We start from the raw sequence: 19,668 nt of genomic DNA on the forward strand, positions 1-19,668 counted from the left end.
CTCTCCAGTTTATACCCATTGCCCCTCATCCTATCACTATGAGCCTTTATGAACAGCCCCTCTCCAGCTTTCCTGTAGCCCCTTCAGGTACTGGAAGGTCGCTATAAGGTCTCCTCTGAGCCTTCTCCAGGCTGAACAACCCCAACTCTCTCAGCCTCTCCTCCTAGGGAAGGTGCTCCAGCCCTCCCGTCATCCTTGTAGCCGCTCACACTGAACCTGGAAAACGCGACTCGAGGCTGATTTATTCTGTTTCTTCTTCAATCCAACGCTTTCCCCGCGTTCCCTCTCCCACGCCGCGCTCCCCCCGCTCCCAGCGATGCGCACGGCTCGGCCCCGGCGGGCAGGGCGGGACGGGGGTTGGGGTTGGAGGGGGGAAGGCGGGGGGGGCGCTGGGAAAGGCGCTGCCCTTCGCGATGGGACGGGCTTCCCCAGTTCAGACAAGTCCTCGTCTCGCTCCCGCGGGTTTGGTGCGACACCGTCTTGACATGTTGGAACTGGTTTCCACACCCACGGGAAGTACCTGGCGATGAACGCCGCGCCGCCTTGACTCGCCGCGATCGCAGCAGCCGAGTCGAGCTGCCCCCGCCTCTCCCGGGAGCTCCGGTAAGGGGGTCTCGGTTCTGCCTCTGCCCCGCGGCCGGCCGGGCCGCCCTGCGCCGGGAAACACCGAGGAATGCTTGCCTTGGAACTATACTTGCCTAGAGGGGTCCCGGAGATGAGTTTTGGGTGTAGGATTAAGAGAAATATAGGGATGATGTAAAGGGTGTTCGCATGTGTTTGAGTTTGGGGCAGATGCGATGGGAGTTTGGAAGGTTCGCTCCTTGCGTTGTCTGTAGTAAAAACAGAGTGTATGTTCCTCATTACATTGTCAGTTGTACAAACAGAGTGTACGTTCCTCATTAGATTGTCAGTTGTACAAACAGAGTGTATGTTCCTCGTTGTGTTGTCCGTAGTATGAATGAATAGAATGCGCGTTCGTCATTGGGTTGTCAGTAGTGTAAATACAGTGTATGTTTTTCGTTGGGTTGTCTCTGGTATAAATAGAGTGTATGTTCCTCATTGGGTTGTCTCTAGTATGTATAGAGTGTGTCTTCCTAGCTGGGTTGTCCGTAGTATGTATAGAGTGTATGTTCCTCCTTGGGTTGTCTGTAGTATAAACAGAGTGTATGTTTCTCGTTGGGTTGTCTGGTATAAATACAGTGTGTGTTCCTCATTGGGTTGTCAACAGTATAAATGAATAGGGTGTATGTTCCTTATTGGGCTATCTGGTATAGTGTATGTTCCTCCTTGGGTCGTCAGTAGTATAAAGGAATAGAGTGTATGATCCTCATTGGGTTGTCTCTAGTGTATATGGAGTGTATCTTTTAGCTGGGTTGTCCATAGTATGTATAGAGTGTATGTTCCTCGTTGCATTGTCTGTAGTATAAACAGAGTGTAGGTTTCGCGTTGGGTTGTCTGGTATAAATAGAGTGCATGTTCCTCGTTGAGTTGTCAATAGTATAAATGAATAGAGTGTATGTTCCTCATTGGGCTGTGTAGTATAAATAGAGTGCATATTCCTCCTTGGGATCAGTTAAACAGTGCCATTATAATGGTTAGTTTTGCTGTCAGGTTTGGTGGTGGTGGTAGGTCGCCTACCCATCTTACCAGCGTCCTGCTGGGAATCGCGAAAATGAGGAGAGCTGGCGCCCAGCAGTGGGATGACTGCAGGGGTGGAGGACAGGGTGGCAGGGCTCCTCAAGACTGAGGTGCGTCCCAGCACGTGGTGATGCCAGCGGAGGGCTCACTGCCACTGATTTCATCAAATTGTAGAGTGGTTTGGGTTGGAAGGGACCTTAAGGCTCATCCAGTTCCAACCTTCCTGCCATGGGCTGGGATGCCTCCCACCAGACCAGGCTGCTGAAGGCATCCAACCTGGCCTTGAACACTTCCAGGAATGGGGCATCCACAGCTTCCGAACCACCTGTGCCAGTGCCTCACCACTCTCATCATGAAGAACTTCTTCCTAATGTCTAATCTAAATCTTCTCCTTTCCAATTTAAAACCACTCCTCCCTTGTCCTATCACTACATGCCTGAAAAGTTAACTTTCTGGTTAAAAAGAAAGAAAATAGAAGGCAAAAGAAAGAAGCAGGAACGCTTGCGGTGTTGTTTTTCACTTAAATTTAGTGCCCTTTGTATCCACAGAAAATACTGTAATTTCATTAATAATTAAATAATTGCCTGTCACTGCTTAATGTAGGTAATTATTATTTGTTCTTGATACAATGCCCTAATACAAAGGTTGGTGGAAGGTAGCTGTCGTAAAATGTCTGTTTATTGTGTTAGAGGCTGGTGACACCAAGCCCTTAAGCAGGAGGGGAGGCTCCTTGGCAGAGCTACAAATCAGAGGTGCTCAGACAGATCCCCCAAAACAGCGTTCCTGAGGGAGGGGCCTATGACGAAATGGGCCTATGCTTTAAATTTCACTTAACTGAGGTGGCAAGGTTGCAACTTTATGCAGCAACTTGCAAAGCCATCACATTTCCTTTGGAAAAGAGGTAAGGGCATCCCTAGGGGAGCACCATAACCTAGAGCCGTGCCAAGGATCGGCTGTGGGAGCCTGAGGTTAGAGCTAGACACTCCCCAAAGCTGCTGAGTAGGAAATTTGTCAAATCCTGAGAATATTAGTAAGGCAGGGAAGTTGCTTGTCTTCAGCTCTAGCCTGAAGGTCTGTGCTCCTGGAACCACCCTAGAATGTTGCATCATTTTCTTCGGTGGGTATTTGTTATCTACTGCTTTTGTGGATGCTTGGATACTCGTTTATTTTTCTTTCAAAGAAAAAGCCCTCTTCTTGCTGGGTTCTGATAATGGCACTGGAAAGGTCCGAGCATGTTGTTAACAGAAGGACAAGATGATTACATCAGTGCAGGATTCTCAGTTTGTGTTCTTCAGCAAAAGATTCAGTTTTAGCAGCTGCATGGGAGTTTAAATTCAATTAAGTCCATTAATGGCACTTAATAAAAAGGTTTGAAGTAATTGATCCCTCTGTCCAAGCAGAGAAGATAGCTGAAGAGGGCTGGGGTTATCAGCCAAGGTTATTTCTCAAAGGATGAACAACAGCTTTCCTGGTGCTGGTAAAATTTGTAATCATGTACGTGAAGTCTGATAAAGCTCTGGAAGCCTCCAGAGATGGGCCTTATTCTGCGCAACCGTGGTAGTAGAATCATTGAGCTGAGGAGGATCTTTGAAGAATCAAAGTGATTACGCAGAAGTCGTTATACATACTTGAAGAAGACACCAAAATTTTATTTTAGGGTTTTGTCTAAACCTGTCTCTCTATCCAAAATTATATCAGTTACACAGGTACATTTCCTACAAAATAGCTCTTACCACCTAAGGAGGCAAATACTTGTTTCAAGACGTACATGAAGCCATCATTTTAATTTGGGAGTTTTCTTTCATTTCTTCTTAGGAATGTGTCACATGCCCTTAATTCCAAAAAACAGAATTATAATTTTTTTCATTTGTCTCATTGTTCTGTGATTTACCTTCTTAAATAAATGTGCAGTGCTTCAAGCTTCTTTTATAAACAGCACTTGTAAATGAAAGATTAGCATCAAAGGTATTCACTGTAAAATAGCTATTCTTGTTTGGAAGACACTGCACTACAAGTCTCATCTTTCTAAGATTATAGTGTATTTATACCCTGCTTTCAGCGTAAGTCTGAGTATAAAGTACTGCTATGTCACAATAAATTAATTCATTGTTTACAATGAAAAGTCAAACAATATACTATACTGTTAACAAGAAATGAATCAAAAGAACTGAACAACAAAAAGCACACATGAGCCAGCACACACGTACTTTTTGCTTTTTATTTGTTTGTAACATTCAATATTTCACATTGCACAACTTTACGTATTAAGTATAGCTCTATTCCTTTGTATTAATTTAAAAGGAAAGAGTGAGAGGGAGCAAAACAGGATTTAGGCAAGCTTTTGTAATAAACACTTTGGTCTTTCTCAACTGTATATGTGCAGTTCGTGGAAAAATTCCTATTTTAGAAACATATCCCTTCCAAAGTAATAAGAATTTTAGAAATCTCTTTGTAAATTGGATTTAGTCTTAAATGCCATAATAAGACTGACCAATTTGCTACACTCTTTAGAGAGTTACCTGTCCTGGAGAGCCCTACAAAAAACAGTGTATTGGCTTCTCAGTGAAGTCACCTGTATTAGTGTTCAGACTCTTCAAAATCACTCAGCAAGTATCTCTGCAATTTGTACTCTTGATAGTGTTTCATTCTTCAGCTGAAATGTCTGGAAAACCTGTTCCAGATGACTGGGTTCCATAGGACGCTGATAACGAAAGTTTTAATTTTACAGTATCGTCAGAGTCCAACCTTTGGTCTGTCTTGTCTGTGTCGCCTGCTCGGTTCTGTGTCTTCATCTGGGCAAAGTGAAATGCCATAACTCCTATCTTACAACGTTTTACTTCTGCCTGTGAGAGCAGTGCAGAACGCAGCCCTGAATTCAGTCACAGGAATACAAGTAATTCGCAATTGGGAGTGAGCAATCAGATTCCTTATGCTTGCTGCTTTACAGTTCACCACAAAGCTACTCTGGAAGCAGCCAGAAACACTCCTTTCCCTCAGGCTCGAAAGCAATCCTATCTGAGAAGATCTGCCCTGCTACTTGGCTGAGAGACAGGATTCAAATGGAATTAGTTCATATGACATGCTGATGCCAGCCTCAGATCTGGATTTTTCTTTCTTGGTCTTTTTTTTAACCTCAGACTTCCCAAGTTCCTCAGAAATCTTGGTTTAATTGAAAATGTAATTGGACTTTGGAGTATCAGTAGTGTATGGAGATTTTGATTTTCATTCCTTTAGGTTAATGTAGCTAATTTACTTTTCCTTTCAAGATTTAAACTGTTCTCAGCAGACAGTGGAAAGCAAATGCACTGTTTGTGAAAATGTATTAAAGGTCTTGGTGCGAAGAGAGAATCATGTTATTTTACATGCAAGTAAATGAAATCAGAACTCCATACGACTATTCCTTGCTATTATACTGCTATACTATTAATCAGGCTTGTAAGAAAACTCAGTGTTAACTTTCAAGGTATACTTTGTGTATGTTTTGTGTAACTAATCTGCCTTCTTTGGATGTTCTTCCCATTTGTGTTGTCTTTCTCTTAAGCTTCGTGCCCTAGCCCTGAAAATTCTATGATGTCACTCGCATGAAATTCTGCCCCCTACCCCATTTGGGTTTTTTTGTGGCTTACCCGCACAAGCCAGAAGTTCATTGCAGTTTAGGTTTTAGGCAAATAATGAAGTTGCTGGAGTCCGATAGAGTTGCACAGGCATGAAGGAAGAAATGTTGGCTGTCATCCCTCTGCCTTCAATCCCAAATTGTGACAGCAGAACCAACCCTCTCTGACCTTGTTAAATGAAGTAGAAAGATGGTAAGAATTAATATATAAATCATCAACAGTTAGCAACTTATTAATAATGTTTTGGGGACAAAAAGGTAAGATTAAAGCAGCCGCTCCTTATGGCAGAAGGAATGAGCAGGGTGGAAACTAGACATCAGATTGCTGATTCAGAGTTTGATCCCAGGTGTGGGAGGAGAAATCTTTCTGGAGTTCCTCATAACTCACTGAAATGAGGTAGGTTGGTCCTGCTTGGGAGCAACACATAGATTAGATCAGCATGGTAGGATAGATAGATAGGGAGGAGGACCTGAATGACTGTGGTTTTGTAGAAGCCATAGAAGAGGTATGTGTTCCAGAGGAAGATTGACGCATCAAAAAATAGGAAATATAATTGATTTTTGAAGTGTTTGCCTGAAAACTACTCTGCCAGTTGTTTTAAGGACAGTTTTGAAGCACAACCTCCAGTAGCATATTGGAACATGCTTTGAGTATGTGTTGCTGCTATTGGTGCAGACTTTCAGTGTATGATGAGGTCTGCTTTAGCGTTTAAAGGAAAAAATCACTTAATTTCCTATGTGTTTAGTTTTGCCTTGTGTGGACGAGGCTCTTTATCTAGGTCTTTAATGAAAGAAAAAAATAGAGCAACATTACTGGCAAAGCATTTTGAGTAATATGCGTTCATGTCTTAGATATCTACAAATATTCTGATTGTTTTCTTACTTTCCTCTCTTTACAGATACATATAATCAGCTCACAAATGGAAGTTTAAGGGACTTTATACAAAACATAGGTGAAAATGGAAACTTCATCTTTGCTATCGTCCTTACATGATGAATGCAGATCAGACAACTATATTGAACCTCATTACAAGGAATGGTACCGAGTAGCTATTGATGCTCTAATTGAAGGAGGTTTAGAAGCCTACAAAGAGTTTCTTTCCCAAGAGAGATGCTCAGAGTTCCTGGCAGATGAGGAAATCGATTATATTTTGAACAATGTTCACAAACTTCCCCAAAACACAGTTTATTCCTCTAACCATGCCATTGATGACACCTCTTCCTCGGGAACCTACTGGCCCATTGAATCAGATGTGGAAGCTCCAAATCTTGACTTAGGTTGGCCCTACCTGATGCCTGGAATTTCTGGTGGCACGAATATTGATCTGCTTTTTCATCCACCACGAGCACAGCCTTACACCATAAAGGAAACTATTCGGAAGATGATACGAGATGCAAGGAAGGTAAACGTGAAAAATATTATTGAAAAAAATGTAGCAATGATAATCTAGTTGGTGTTTCACTGGAGGGTTTGGGTTTTTTTGCTTCTGACAGGAAAAAATGGGCTGGCTGCTAACAATTCAGAAAAAAGATTTGCCCAGACTGAAATCAGTTCCTTGGTATCACATGCACCAATGTTACTAACCTAAGGAATCAGGGATTAATTGGAGGAATTAATGAAGCATAATTACCATTTTACTGTAAAGCTGACCAATCTGTGAGAAATTCCTAGATAATCAGCACGCTTTTTCTTTGTCCTCAGTTGAATAGCCTTCAAGGGATGCCATTCTGTCTGACTTCAGGATGCATTCTAAGGTTTCTCTCTTGCATCAGTGGGAACATGCATCGTTTTGGCATGGTAGACAGTTGTTAGAAGAAAATGACACGTTGATGTACAGCAGACTTGCATACCTTGAGAGTCTCAGCTTTTGTGATTTTGCATGCCAGCTGTCCTTGCAGAAATTAGTCAGAAAGTATTAAAGAGGGCTCAGAATAAAAAAAAAAAAAAAAAAAAGAAGAGGTTTAGGCAACAAGGAAACAGATTTTAGTTGGGTACCTTACCTTCATTTCTGAGTAATGACTAATTTATAAGATATAAGGACATTTCTCCAAATGTACTTGTCGCCACTTAAGGGCACTTGTATCTTGAGTTTCCTAGGATGCACCTGGCTGGCACCTCTGTGACAGTGTGCTGTATGTACAAAATGTCTGTTGCTTCTCAGAGTGAAGTTAAAGAGAAAAAAAACAAAAAAACCCCAAAAAATGTATTAGTATGTAGTTCTGTTTGACCCTGGGCACATTACCTCCTTAAACAGATGTGACAAGTTGTCAGAAGTATTCCTAGCAAGCACATCACTCCTTCCTTTCTACCTGGTGAAATAAATTGGGTTCTCTGTAACTCTATGGGCTTTAAGCTAGGACAGCCTCTAGCTTAAGTGCATCCATAAGCACTTCAGTGGCTGTGTAAACATACGCAATAGAAACGGACTGAAAAGGGTGGGGAAGGGAAGGACAAGGTCTTTTTATGGTGTCTCTCTTCCATTTAGATAAAGTGTATTATTTGTTGCCATAATAGAGTTATCACTAGGCCTTTTATCTTGCCCTTCACTGTCTAGAATGACTGTATGCTCAAGGAGGAGGGGAGTTAATTACTTCTCTCCTTCTTTGTCCCTTTCGTAATGAGATTTGGTGTTTTCTGCTTTTATATGTAGCGAGGCTTGACTGTGACTTGCCCAAGATGCTCTGTGATCTTTGTCAGCTGCAGCTCTGAGCTACCAATGCATCTACTGTAAGGGAAACCACAAAAACACAGTTAACTCTGTTGTCAAGACTAGTTCACTTGTGCTACAAGGTCTTTAAATGCCATGAACAAAGACTGTTCCCCATCAGTTGCCATGCTTTATGTGCCTAGCTGGCTGGCTGGTGGCATGCAATGCAGTCCCGTTCCAAGGCTCTCTTAGCTGGTGGTGCTGCTTTGTAAAACTCCATTTTAAGGAGTATGCCTCCCTTGAATGCAGCTATGGTGAAAAATTATGTGTGATTCTTACCTCTCTTTGGAAAAAGATGGAGTGCATAGTGTATTGGCTCTCCAATGTGCTCATGGTGCTTCATAAAGACGATGTCATGTATGTGTCGCTGTCAAATCTGGCAGCTGAAAGGTTTGTTTAGTGGATCAGCACAACCTCACCAGCAACAACCGTAAGTTTTGATACAGTGATGTGAGTTGGTTGCTTCAGGACGCAGCAATTAAATCTAAAAGACATAGAGTTGTTCAGCCTCTTCCGTCTGCAGATGCACAGCAAAGTGTAAAGGATTTGTAAGGTAGGTGAAGTATTTAAAACATGCTTACAGCAGGCAAGCACTTTGTAAACAGGCTAACCTACTTCTAAGCCACTTATAACAATATAGTTATATTAAACAGGGTTCTTTGTTATGTAGTAGTGGGGATGTGTGTTCGTATGAGAATATTCAAAGGAAACAGGGAAAGGTTACATATGAAAAAGAGAAACTCGTAAAGAATAAACAAGTTCTTCAACAAATCACATTAAACCAATACAACTCTAAGCAAAACGGGATTTTTGGCAAACTTCTCTGGGAAAATAAACATACTGTTGGAGGTGGGCGTATTCATACCACTGAACTTTAAGCACCAAAATCAAGTGTTTGAGTTCAGGCACTGATTTCCGTGGGCTACCTGAAGACTCAGTGCAGTAGGAAACCAGCTTCTACATGGGTAAGGCAGAAAATGTTTCTGCACTGATTCACCTCACAAAGGAACCCATTTGCTATGATAAATACATGTATATACAGGTCAAAAAATTCATGAAGCAGACCGAGCCAGTTGAAACCTAGATTCTTTTGAATATTTGGAGATATGTAAGGATAAAATGACATTATTAGTGGACTTACTCTTGACCTCTTTCATGCTTGATGCATCACAGTGTCACTCCTCAAAATGATCATTACGTATGTTAATTTTGACCTTAAGAAGACGTGTTGTAAACAACCTTAAGCAACTTGCTTGCTGACAGTGATTTTTCCTGACTAAAGAGGAAAATCATTTGTAAGGCTATGCTACACTAGACTAAAAACAGTGACTACGAAGAGTGTCGTAAGAAAATCTTGTCACTTAGGTGTTTCTTAAATGCATGATTTGCATAAAAATTATGCACATTACCTTCATGGCAAGTACAGGCAATATGATAATACATTTTTTTCTTACAGAAAAGAATCAATATTATTAAATACTAGAAAAATGAGTTGCCATTTTAAGGAGATGAATCCGTAGTTGTGACACATTTCTGAACTTATATTAGAGCAGGGGGAACTGTATTATAGATAGGACTGCAGTCTGTACTACAGCACTTCTGCGGGATAGGTGTGATGTTAGCAGAGTGCCTTAGGTCAAACCTAATGTCAACAAAATGGGTTTACTGTTGGTGTAACTAGACCTCATCTCCAGATGATACAGCTTGTCAACCACCCTCCTCTGTCAACATCAGCAGTGTTCATACAAGGACGTTGTTTGGCGTGACTGCATCAACTGGGGAGACACGAGTCTCTGAGATGTTGATATAACCATGTGGAGAAGAAGCACTACAAGGTCTGTCTGACCTTAATGATGGATGGACTTTTGCAAACAAGCCAGTAGCCTTATTTCTCATGTGTTTTGGAGGCTTCTACCTTTAATCATTGGCAGGTTTCTGGCTTCTCTGAAGCTTGAGGTGCTCCTACAGCCTTACTCATCACAGCTGGGCTGTCTGAACCACAACTGATAATATTTAGCAGCTTTTTCTGAGAAGATTATTCATCTGGGAAATGGTATCAAGATGTTTAGTCATCTGTGTCAGGTTGATGTGAAACTTCCTTCTCTTACTATCAAGTAGCACAGAGACTTCAGTCATGGAATGTCCTCTCCCTGTATGACTTTTCATAGGAGTTACCTTGAAACTTTCAGTTATGAGGCCTGTGCACGTCTGTAAGAAACAGCTCATACTATCTTCTCAAGGGTGATTGACAGAGTGAGGCAGCTGGGAAAGAACAGAACCAAAGGGCCCTTCTGGCAGTGTGTTTTTCTCTTACTTCATTAACTGGATTCCTCTCTCCACCATGGAGACATTCCTACACAGTTTTAGAGACAGTGCATAGCTCTGAGTCTTTTAGATTGATATCCAAATAAGGATTAGGTCTTCCTGGAGAGAATTCAAACCTGTTTTTTTTTGAAAGAACTGTATTCTTTAGACAACCCAAGGATTTCTGGTTTGCAGCACAGGCCAGAAAACACTGAAAGACTTCCCTGACATACTTTTGGGATTTCTGATGGAGTGTAGGATGTTGCACAGCATTGAATAAATATGCAATGCTTTTCACTGGTTTGGTTTTGTTCAAATAGACTAGCAGTCTTAAGCCTGGATTCATAAAATCAGTGATGGCTGTTAAGACTTTTTTAAAGTAGTTAATTGTTTAGAAGCTTAAATAGAAATTTAGATGGTTATTGTGTTATAATTTCAGGAAATAAAAAAAGGCAATTGTTTTTCCTGAATTACTCATGACTGGGCTTCTTAATGTGAGAAAGGGATGCAAATTTAGACCCTTGGGAAAGAGTTAAGTTACACTGTAAATGAGTGTAACTCATTATTAAATCTTGCTAGACCCACTGTAGGTGGGCCCTTAGTAAGCCAATAAGGACTTTCTTTGAATTTTTGTGCAAGAGTTATGTACAAAATCTGATGCCTGTGTTGTCTTTTAAAGCAGTGGACCTTGTCAAATAAGCAAAACCAGCTGACTCATTTTACAAACATAGAAAGAAAATATTCGCTCATGGTTTGGGGTTATTTTTTTTTCATTTTGTTTTGTTTTGTTTGCAGGAGTGAGAGGTTGTGTATTACAGAAAAAAATGATTATTCACTATTGATCTCATTTAGTTGTGTGTATAATACAATAATAATAATCTATTACTGGCCGCAGCCTAGTATGAAAGAAAAACAAGTTCTGTACATGCATATATGAAGAGTGATGGTTCTGTACAGAAAGAAACTTGTAGAATATGGATGTGTTGAGCAATCTTTATTTTAGTCTCTCAACAATGCTTTTTGCCACTTATTTTAAGTATAATTTGAACACAGACTGGAACAATGACAATGCATCGTACTTGTGGCAATGTCTTTCTTAGCTCATTAATTGCAGCAGTCCAAGCAGATGAGAGAGGGGGGCTGCACTGTTTTGTTCATAAAAGCTAGAGCAATCTGCTGAATTCAGGGACAGAGAACAGATAAATGCAATAGTCATCCCACTCAAAAGTTTTCTATGGTATCCACGGGATGTCTGATAAACAGTGAATATCTTTTTTAAGCTGAGAGTAACACGTAAAAAGACTCAGGTCCCAACTGAAGATGTATAAGCAACTTTTTCCCTGCCGAAATGTTCTGCCCAACAAGAATTTCAGCCGGTGCTTTTTGGTTCAGCTGTTACACTGAAAGGGGCATTCATCGTTCACTCCCACTCACCTTCCTTAAATGACTTCCTGTTAGTTAGAAACCAGCATGGCAGTCATGCGTATGGTTTCCAGGTGAAACATGATTTTTAACTCTTGAATAGACTTATTAGAGAGAGTGAGGTCGTGTCTCACCTTCTCTAATAGGCACATGCAATGCCTTGGAAGAGGACACGTGTCTTGCTGTCGGTGCTATTATTGTGTGACTCTGTATCAATTTTGCATCACCAGCTCACAACAAGTAATTATTTCAGATATTTTACTTGCTTGGTTTTGCCTTTGGGGTCTTCACCGAGCTTCATGTGCCCGTCCCTTTTGCCCATCACCATCCCACTCCGTCCATGTAAGGTTGATCCCATTGCATTCACAGCAGAGCACTTACAATGCGAAGAGGACTGCTGCGCATGGGACATGTCTGCAAGCACTTTTATAACGTGGAAAGCCTTAAATGCATTTTCATGAAATGTGTTTCATATACGCAATTGCTCTAAACAAGAAACCCACATTTTTACCTGATATCCCTCTCATTAGGTGGGAAAGATCCAAAACTGAAAAGCAAGCAGAAACTAGGGCTGGCCTGGGGAGTGGGAATCTGATAAAATAATTTTTAATCACTTGCGGTGGTTGTTTTACACAGAGGTTATCATCAGGTCAAAGGCTTGCAAGACTATTTTGACATCTTTGATTGATACTCGTATTTTGTATAAAAAGATGTAATTAACTAATTTATAGGTATTCCCGTTTTTATGTCACAGCTGCTCTAATGTGCTGTCAAAATGTCACACCTCTGTGATGGATTTAAAAATGGGATAGGGAAAATTAAACGGCAGATGTTACAGGCAGCTGTATTTCTTTATTAATGTCCATCTCATTCACATATATGTAAGAAGTAAGCATGCACATATGCTTTGTAGCAATAAAAATATTGACATAAATCTTTGTCAGTCAGAACAAAAGTGCTATTAAAAAGTCGTTTATGCTTTTTGCGCATTCAATATATTAAAATGTCTTTCTCATATTCAACAATAAATTTGTATTACAATATGCTAAAGCAACTCTAGGTCAAAATATACTATGAATACAAACCCGTTGATTTTGCCTAGGCAAATTGCTCCTTTCAATGCCCAGTTCAGTGTATTTGTGTTTCATCCCTCTCCTTTTCTTGCTTGTTAAAAAAACTTGATAATTTTGAAGTTCTTGGTTTGTTCCTCTGAATTCCTGTCCTCAAGAGATCTGAGCTCTTCCCATTTTTTTTCAGCCAGGGTACAATCTTGCCTGAAGAACTATAGGCTTACTCACTTCACATTCATATCGCCATGGGCGTTTTTTGATCTTTTGCAGTTTTAGCACGGCTTTTGATTTCTTATAGCTCTCCAACATAGCCGGTGATGCTCTGGGGAGTGTGGGACACATTTTGAGTAATTTTAAACTTTAAATTTGTTTGTTATGTATCAGACATTGGAAACTAAAATATTATCCTATCTGTGACAGCATTTTAAATGAGCGTAGCTTGGCATGCAGATACCTGCAATACTGCAGCAGTATTTGTGTAATAGAGTACAACAGAAACTACGTGGAAATTGGAGAACTGCTGACACAGAGCAAAACAAAAAAGCACAAAAATCCAAGGAAAGCAGCCAGTTCAGATTTTCCCATTCTCTTGTTTGGAAGGAATGGAATGGAATGCCACTAAGTTATGTGTATTGTTTCCCCATGTATCAGATCTGAGTACAAGGATTTACTTCACTTGTAATTATTTCAGAGGACTTTGCCTAATGCTGTGTTATTTTCGCTGAGGAGTACTGCAAGTATTCCAGCGCAGGTGATAGAGGAGTCAAAGTACACTTTACCTGTCTAAAAGAAGTGCAGACTTTACCATTGATACCAGCGTGATCACGCCTTTCCTTTTAGCCTGTTGATAAAGTACGTCTATAACCATTTTCTAATAGAGAAGTGCTATTTTGTACAATAACATTTCAAGTCCAGATTTTAAAAATGCTGCCAGCGTGCTGAGACCTCAAAGGGCTTTTACTCTTTAAAATCCTACCATAATTTACTTTTGGGAGGAAAGAAACAATGACGGTCAAACAGTAACAGGGTGTAACTGGCGCTGAGCTTGCTGGTTTATAGTAGGATCTGCAGACATGCATAAAATGACTCACCTCAATAGAACTGTTCAAAGTAAATAACTCAAAATCTGGGTATGGCTTGCTTGATCAGCAAAGTTAATTTTTCAGTATACAGTCCACAGATCAGTAAGCCAGATGAATTTACAGTAATGTTATTTGCATTATAAATATAGAGGTAGAAGCAACCAAACTAGCTACCTCTGCTTTCCTTGCCTTTGTTTGATATCTTTTCCCCTATCTGGGGTGTTTGTTTTCTGAAGCTGTAAACATCATTATGTTTCACTGTATGTCTGTATATGATAGAGTTTACGGATGTCTTAGTCTTCCTGATTGTTGCCAGCCAGTACAGACATACCACTACTGCAGAATAAACAGTAGGTTCAGAATTTATATGCTTTCCTTTATCGTTAGCCATCAAAGAACATGACCAAAGTGTGAGCAGTTTTATAGATGAGAATACTGAGCCACAAAAGTATTGAATTAATATATATCACAATTCAAAACCAGACACGATTATAAACCAAAAGCCTGAGAGTATTATATGTTAGCAAACAGTATACAGAGCATGTAGAGGCCGGATAACAAGTTTTTATTTTCTTGTCTCTGTGGTTTTAGTTGATAAAAAAAAAAAAACATAGCTGTGAATTTAGCATTACAGTTATGAAAACTAATTTCTGAGGAATATCAGTACTTCTTCAAAAGAGTTTACGTTAGTATATAACTGTAGCTTTGTAGTGCTTACTTCTCAAAAATATTTGTAATAGCTTAGCTTTTCTTATCTTCAGATAAAGAGGGTGTATCTTCAAGACATGGACTGAGTGTTCTCATGCCTTAGCTAAGAGCAGATTATCTTAACCAATTCTGTCTGCTGGTCTGGAATGCTTGCACTGACTGCCTAGAATATGTAGGGTGTGAGGGAACTAGAACAGATTCCTCAAAAATAGCATCTAGGGTGACCCCTGCTCTCCCCAACGAGGCGTGTGGGCTCCAAGGTGCCTTCCTAAAACTCCGGCGGTGCATTTTTTATCCGGGGGGGTTGCTAACTGCAGCAGCAGCAGATCTCCTCAGGCCTTTTCACTTCTGCCAGTGATCCTACTGTAAGAGATGAAGCTGGGCGATAGGATAATGTGAGAAGTTATACACCGTATCTCTTAGAGATGAAAAGAAAACTTTAATATCTGCTTCATCCACTGGCAGTCAGGCTCGAACAGGAGCACAGGACTGTGCGTTCAGGTAGGCAAATGGGTGTGCCTTCAGTTCAAACGGCAGATAGAACATCTCAGCCTTATTTTCATGCTGTTTCCTGGAGTTGAAGGCACTCTGCCAAGCAGGGTGCACTTCAGCTCGATAAACTCCCCTTATGGTTTAAGCTTCTAGTTCAGGTGAATCTGAGTGGCATCAGCCCACAGAAGGCATTGATGTTAGTGTTTTCCTACTAGGCTTTTGATGCTCAATAAGCCAGAAGTAATAATGAGGATGAGAATAAATAACCAGCACGGAAGATGAGTGCTGATTCTCTGTGGGACCTTTCTCAAGAAATGCCCACTGAGGGACAGACCGTTTCTAAAGCTCTGCATAGTTCACCTCCTCATCAGCGACATCAGAGGCAGCAAACAGAAGTGACGATGTCAGTCAGCAAATCTGATTTCCCTCAAATGCCACAGAGATGCCGCCCATCAAAGCAACCAGGTCTCCATCCAGCATGACAGAGCTCAATATCTGAGCTCTCTGCTGTTCTGATAATTGCTTGACACTGCCTCATGGTAGATTAGCACAGGAGTGCAATAATTGCTTGAAAAGTCACTGTCAAAGAGTGTGGGTTTCTTTTAAATAATAAGCAGGTATATGTGGCTTCATGGTATTCTTTTGATAGAGGTATGTAATCTCTTTGCTGAGGATGAGCCGAAAAATTCTCAGCCATCAATGGATCCAGCTCTTACAATAGTGTGTACTGTTAGTCTACAGAAAGCTGCTTTAAAATGTAGCAAAAAAACATATTATTTTGCTCAAAGGAGATACTTTTGAAATGAGAAAACTAAGCATAGAGATGAAACTAGGAATTAGTACTGATTGTTCTGTTTTGTTTATTTATTTGCTTTCACCTTCATGTTTTAGCACTACATGATCAATAGTAATATCATTATATTTCAAGATAGATTTTATGATGCACTATATAATTGCAGTAATGTCATCATCTCTTTTGTTCATGAATTCTGGGCTTATTGAATGACAGTTAGCCACTTGTGCCAGAAATCTAATTAGTCAGATGATATGATTTTTTTATGCATGTTAAATTGAACGATGGAAATGCAGTCCAGATCTGAAGTGTTGTGGTACGGGATTGCAGCTTCCTGTTACAGTATTTCTGTCCCAAGTGAAGGCTAAGTACTTTGACTTGAAGTTCAAAGAAGTTAAACGTTGTCTTTGCAGTGAGCTCTTGAGAGCCCAGGAAGCTCTTCTGTGTGAACGTCAGAGCCTTGCAAAGTCAGGCCTATGAATGCTTTTTGGAGGAATAAAAAGGGAGGAAAGGATGTGCTGTTCTTGGGAGTCCTAAAGGGCATGTCAGAGCTAGTCCTTTCGGTTGCCAGAAGGCTTCCTATTTGAAACCAGTACAGCAACTAAGTGCTTTTTAGACCTCCTGAGGGACAATAACACTCTGGAGCCAGCACCTAGGGTGATGATGCTAGCAGCTTTGGATTGCTTAAGTCTTACATTGTCTCATGGAAGGGGACAGCAACACAAATGGACCAGTGTTTGGCTTAGTTGGGCTCTGCTCTGTGCTGTTGTGCATCAGTCAGAAGTAGGTGCATGAGAATCGTGTCAAATGGATGGAAATAAGGCATGAAAATTGTGGGTAATGTCTGTAATATGCAGGCATTTCTACTGTCACACCTGCGAAGTGGCTGCACTTACAGGAAACATAAACATTTTCACTGGTAGTTCCTTTTCCCTTCTCCTCCCTTTTCACCCCACCACTCCAGGTCTTCCCCTTGGGCAATCCACTGTCCTCTGCTTTTTCTTTCATTGTGCACCGCATCCAGAGTTGTTTACTGCATGCTCTAGGTACTTTCAGCATCTTTCTTGAATGTAGTTCCAGGGATGATATCCGGGAACGTGAGCTCCCCCTTAGGTCATGATGTTAGAAACAGAGCAGTACTTTCGAATTTCTAGTCAAATCGCTCAGTATTACTGGCAGGTTTTTGATATTTATTATCATTTGTAGATCTAACAGATTAAATGTTAGAAACATTTTCTGAATAGGACTGTATCATTTGCCATGTTTTGAAATTTTGCAGTGAACTGGAAGTTTTTGGCGGCAAGGATGAAATTTAGAGATAGTGCATTTGTGTATCAGAAATTACTATAGCTTGTTTAATTGCAAAGATTATTTCTATACACAATTGATTTACATCTCATTTTGTCAAACAATACATCTACTAAAATTTGAAAATAATTTTTTTTAGGTATTTAGTAAAGGGCAGACAGAGAAAAATATAATACCTGCTCGAAGAAGACAGTTTTCTTATTCTTCAAGCGAAATTAGATCCCTAATCCTGAGAGGACTTAAATGCTTTAATGTATGTGCAAGAGAGGTTCTATTAAATTAACATGCATATGGGCTTGCAGGATTGATGCCTAGGGATCTGACTATGTATCATTAAGAATCTAGTTTAAAATATTTAATTAATATTTTTCTCTTAAATTGTGCCACAGTACACTTGTAGTACAAAATGAACATCTTCCTTAAGTTGATTGAATCCACTGTGAGCAATTAAAAAAAGGAATAACCTGTGCAGACTGCTTTAATTCTTTTATTGTAAATAAAAACTGTGTTACGTAACTGAATACCTGAATATCTGAAACTCAAGAAAGACATTGAAACTGGTGGAAAGTTTTCACTTCCCCAGATGCTATTTCACCACTCAATTATCTTCTACTGATTCCAGCATGCGTGCACAGGTCCACGTCCCACAGACAGAAGTGTAACCAAAGGAATGGATGCACATACAAATGTTGTATGTGATAGTCTACTCCTTTAAAAAAACAAAACTAAAGAGCAAGACTAATTTCTCATTTTGCTGCATAAAGAACAAAAAGGATTTTGCTGATAGAAAATGTCTATCAAAGAAAATTTTTTTTTCTCTAACTTCATATGAGTACCTTCAACCCGTGTGATTGAGTACTCTGCGAGCAAAACTTAAGAGTTTGTACTGGGATAGAGGCTTTATTATCTTCTATCACATTACATATGCTTAGTAAGCTCATATACAGCGCAAGGAAAATTCGATCCAGAAGTTTCTCAATTTGTACTTTAAGGCTTTTGAAATGATTGCAAAATTTATATTAAAAGCACACATACCGGTTTTCATGCAAGCAAAACAAAAGAAACTACAGTAAGAAGGGAACATCTGGAATTTAGTTATTATGGTAGAACTGTCCAAATAGTTTATGAATTTTGTTTTTTACGTGCTGTGTATTCCAAAAAAAAAAAAAATCCACCTTGAGAAATAGTTTCATTGATGATTATGACACTATGCTGATATAAAATTGTGTGTACGCAAATAGACTTCTTTATTTTGAAGTTTGTTAATGGTGTTTCAAAAAATTCTGGGATCAGCATTTCATAATCTGCTAAATTCCATGGAGAGACATTGCTTACACCATCTGAAGAGGTAACTCGCTACATTTAATTATACAAAGTCATCCCTCTTGAGATGTAAAGTGGAAGAAGAAAGGATTTCAGTTTAATCTGTTAGTCTCTAGTGCATAAGCCAGCTGTCTCTTTTCAAGGTAGTAGACTGTGTAGAGTAAAACCACAGATATTAAGAAAACAGAAAAGATTGAAATTTCTGAAATTTGTAATAATAGTACATAAGTGCGAGTGCTGAAGTTAACAGGCTGAGTAGCATGGGTGAAATCAGAATTCAAAGATCTTTGACAGACCTTTTTCCACAGAATGTAATAATTTAAAAACACAAAAAGGTAAATATTTAAAGATTTTGGGGGATTTCTAGCGGAGTACATTGACTATAATGTTCTAGCAGCACAGTTATATAGCTTTACTTGCTGTGAAATTCTACTCTAAGTGAGAAACAAAATGTTGTGGCATTTTAATTCCATATACAGAAACCTTATGTCTTTTTTTAAAGATATTCTAAAGTCACAGTCACATTGTTGGCTTCATTTCAGTTCACCCCGATGTTCATACAGCGTTTCTAGTTTTAAAGAACCAAATATAATTAATACAATGCTGCTTGTTTTCCTGCAGTTCATGTGTGGGAATCTATAGTTTAGTGCATGCAAAAAGAAATGGATGTAGGCTTAAGCATAGATTTTTCTTGTTCAGCAGATCCAGATTTTGGCAGACTCTTTAATAAATCTTGACTGGATGCGTGTCACTAAAGTTTAGGGAAAAATAGCACAGATATGGCACAGAAGTATTAAAAAGCCTCTTTTCAATGGCTATTGGAGGCATTGCTGTCTTACCAGTGGAGATGTTACTGATAATTACGCTAAATATTCTCCTCTCTGGAAGGTGGGAAATTATGCAAGAAATAGTTTTGACCAGGCTTTCTCTAGTGAATAGAATTTCAGAGATATGGGAAGTATTGTAACGTATAAATTAAAAATTGTCCAATACTTTATTTTTTTTTAATGAATTGGTGTCTTCCATTGACTCTAAATCCTATAGTGCCAAGTTGCAGTAAAAATACGCTGAATTATATTTTTGCATCGTAGCACATCTATTTTTCAACAGCTATGAATAAACCCCATAACAATTGCAGTGTCAGTAACAAGCGTTGATCTGTTCTGGTTTCGTTTTTAAATTGCTTGGCTTTGGCATTAGGTGGGAT

At 39.7% G+C, this 19,668-nt stretch overlaps 1 protein-coding gene across 1 annotated transcript in view; it reads left to right on the forward strand.

Annotated features, from left to right (window-relative positions):
- Nucleotides 1-450: 450 nt before the first annotated feature.
- FAM83B (family with sequence similarity 83 member B) overlaps nucleotides 451-19,668 on the forward strand; it is a 54,158-nt gene continuing 34,940 nt past the window's right edge. Inside the window, exons 1-2 of the mRNA XM_054063727.1 lie at nucleotides 451-603; nucleotides 6,151-6,654. Coding sequence (XP_053919702.1) covers nucleotides 6,211-6,654 — 444 coding nt within the window. The 5' untranslated portion in view covers nucleotides 451-603; nucleotides 6,151-6,210. The remainder of the gene's footprint in view (nucleotides 604-6,150; nucleotides 6,655-19,668) is intronic.

This window comes from Cuculus canorus, chromosome 3 (assembly GCF_017976375.1).
Source record: "Cuculus canorus isolate bCucCan1 chromosome 3, bCucCan1.pri, whole genome shotgun sequence".
In the NCBI taxonomy this organism is placed as follows: domain Eukaryota; kingdom Metazoa; phylum Chordata; class Aves; order Cuculiformes; family Cuculidae; genus Cuculus; species Cuculus canorus.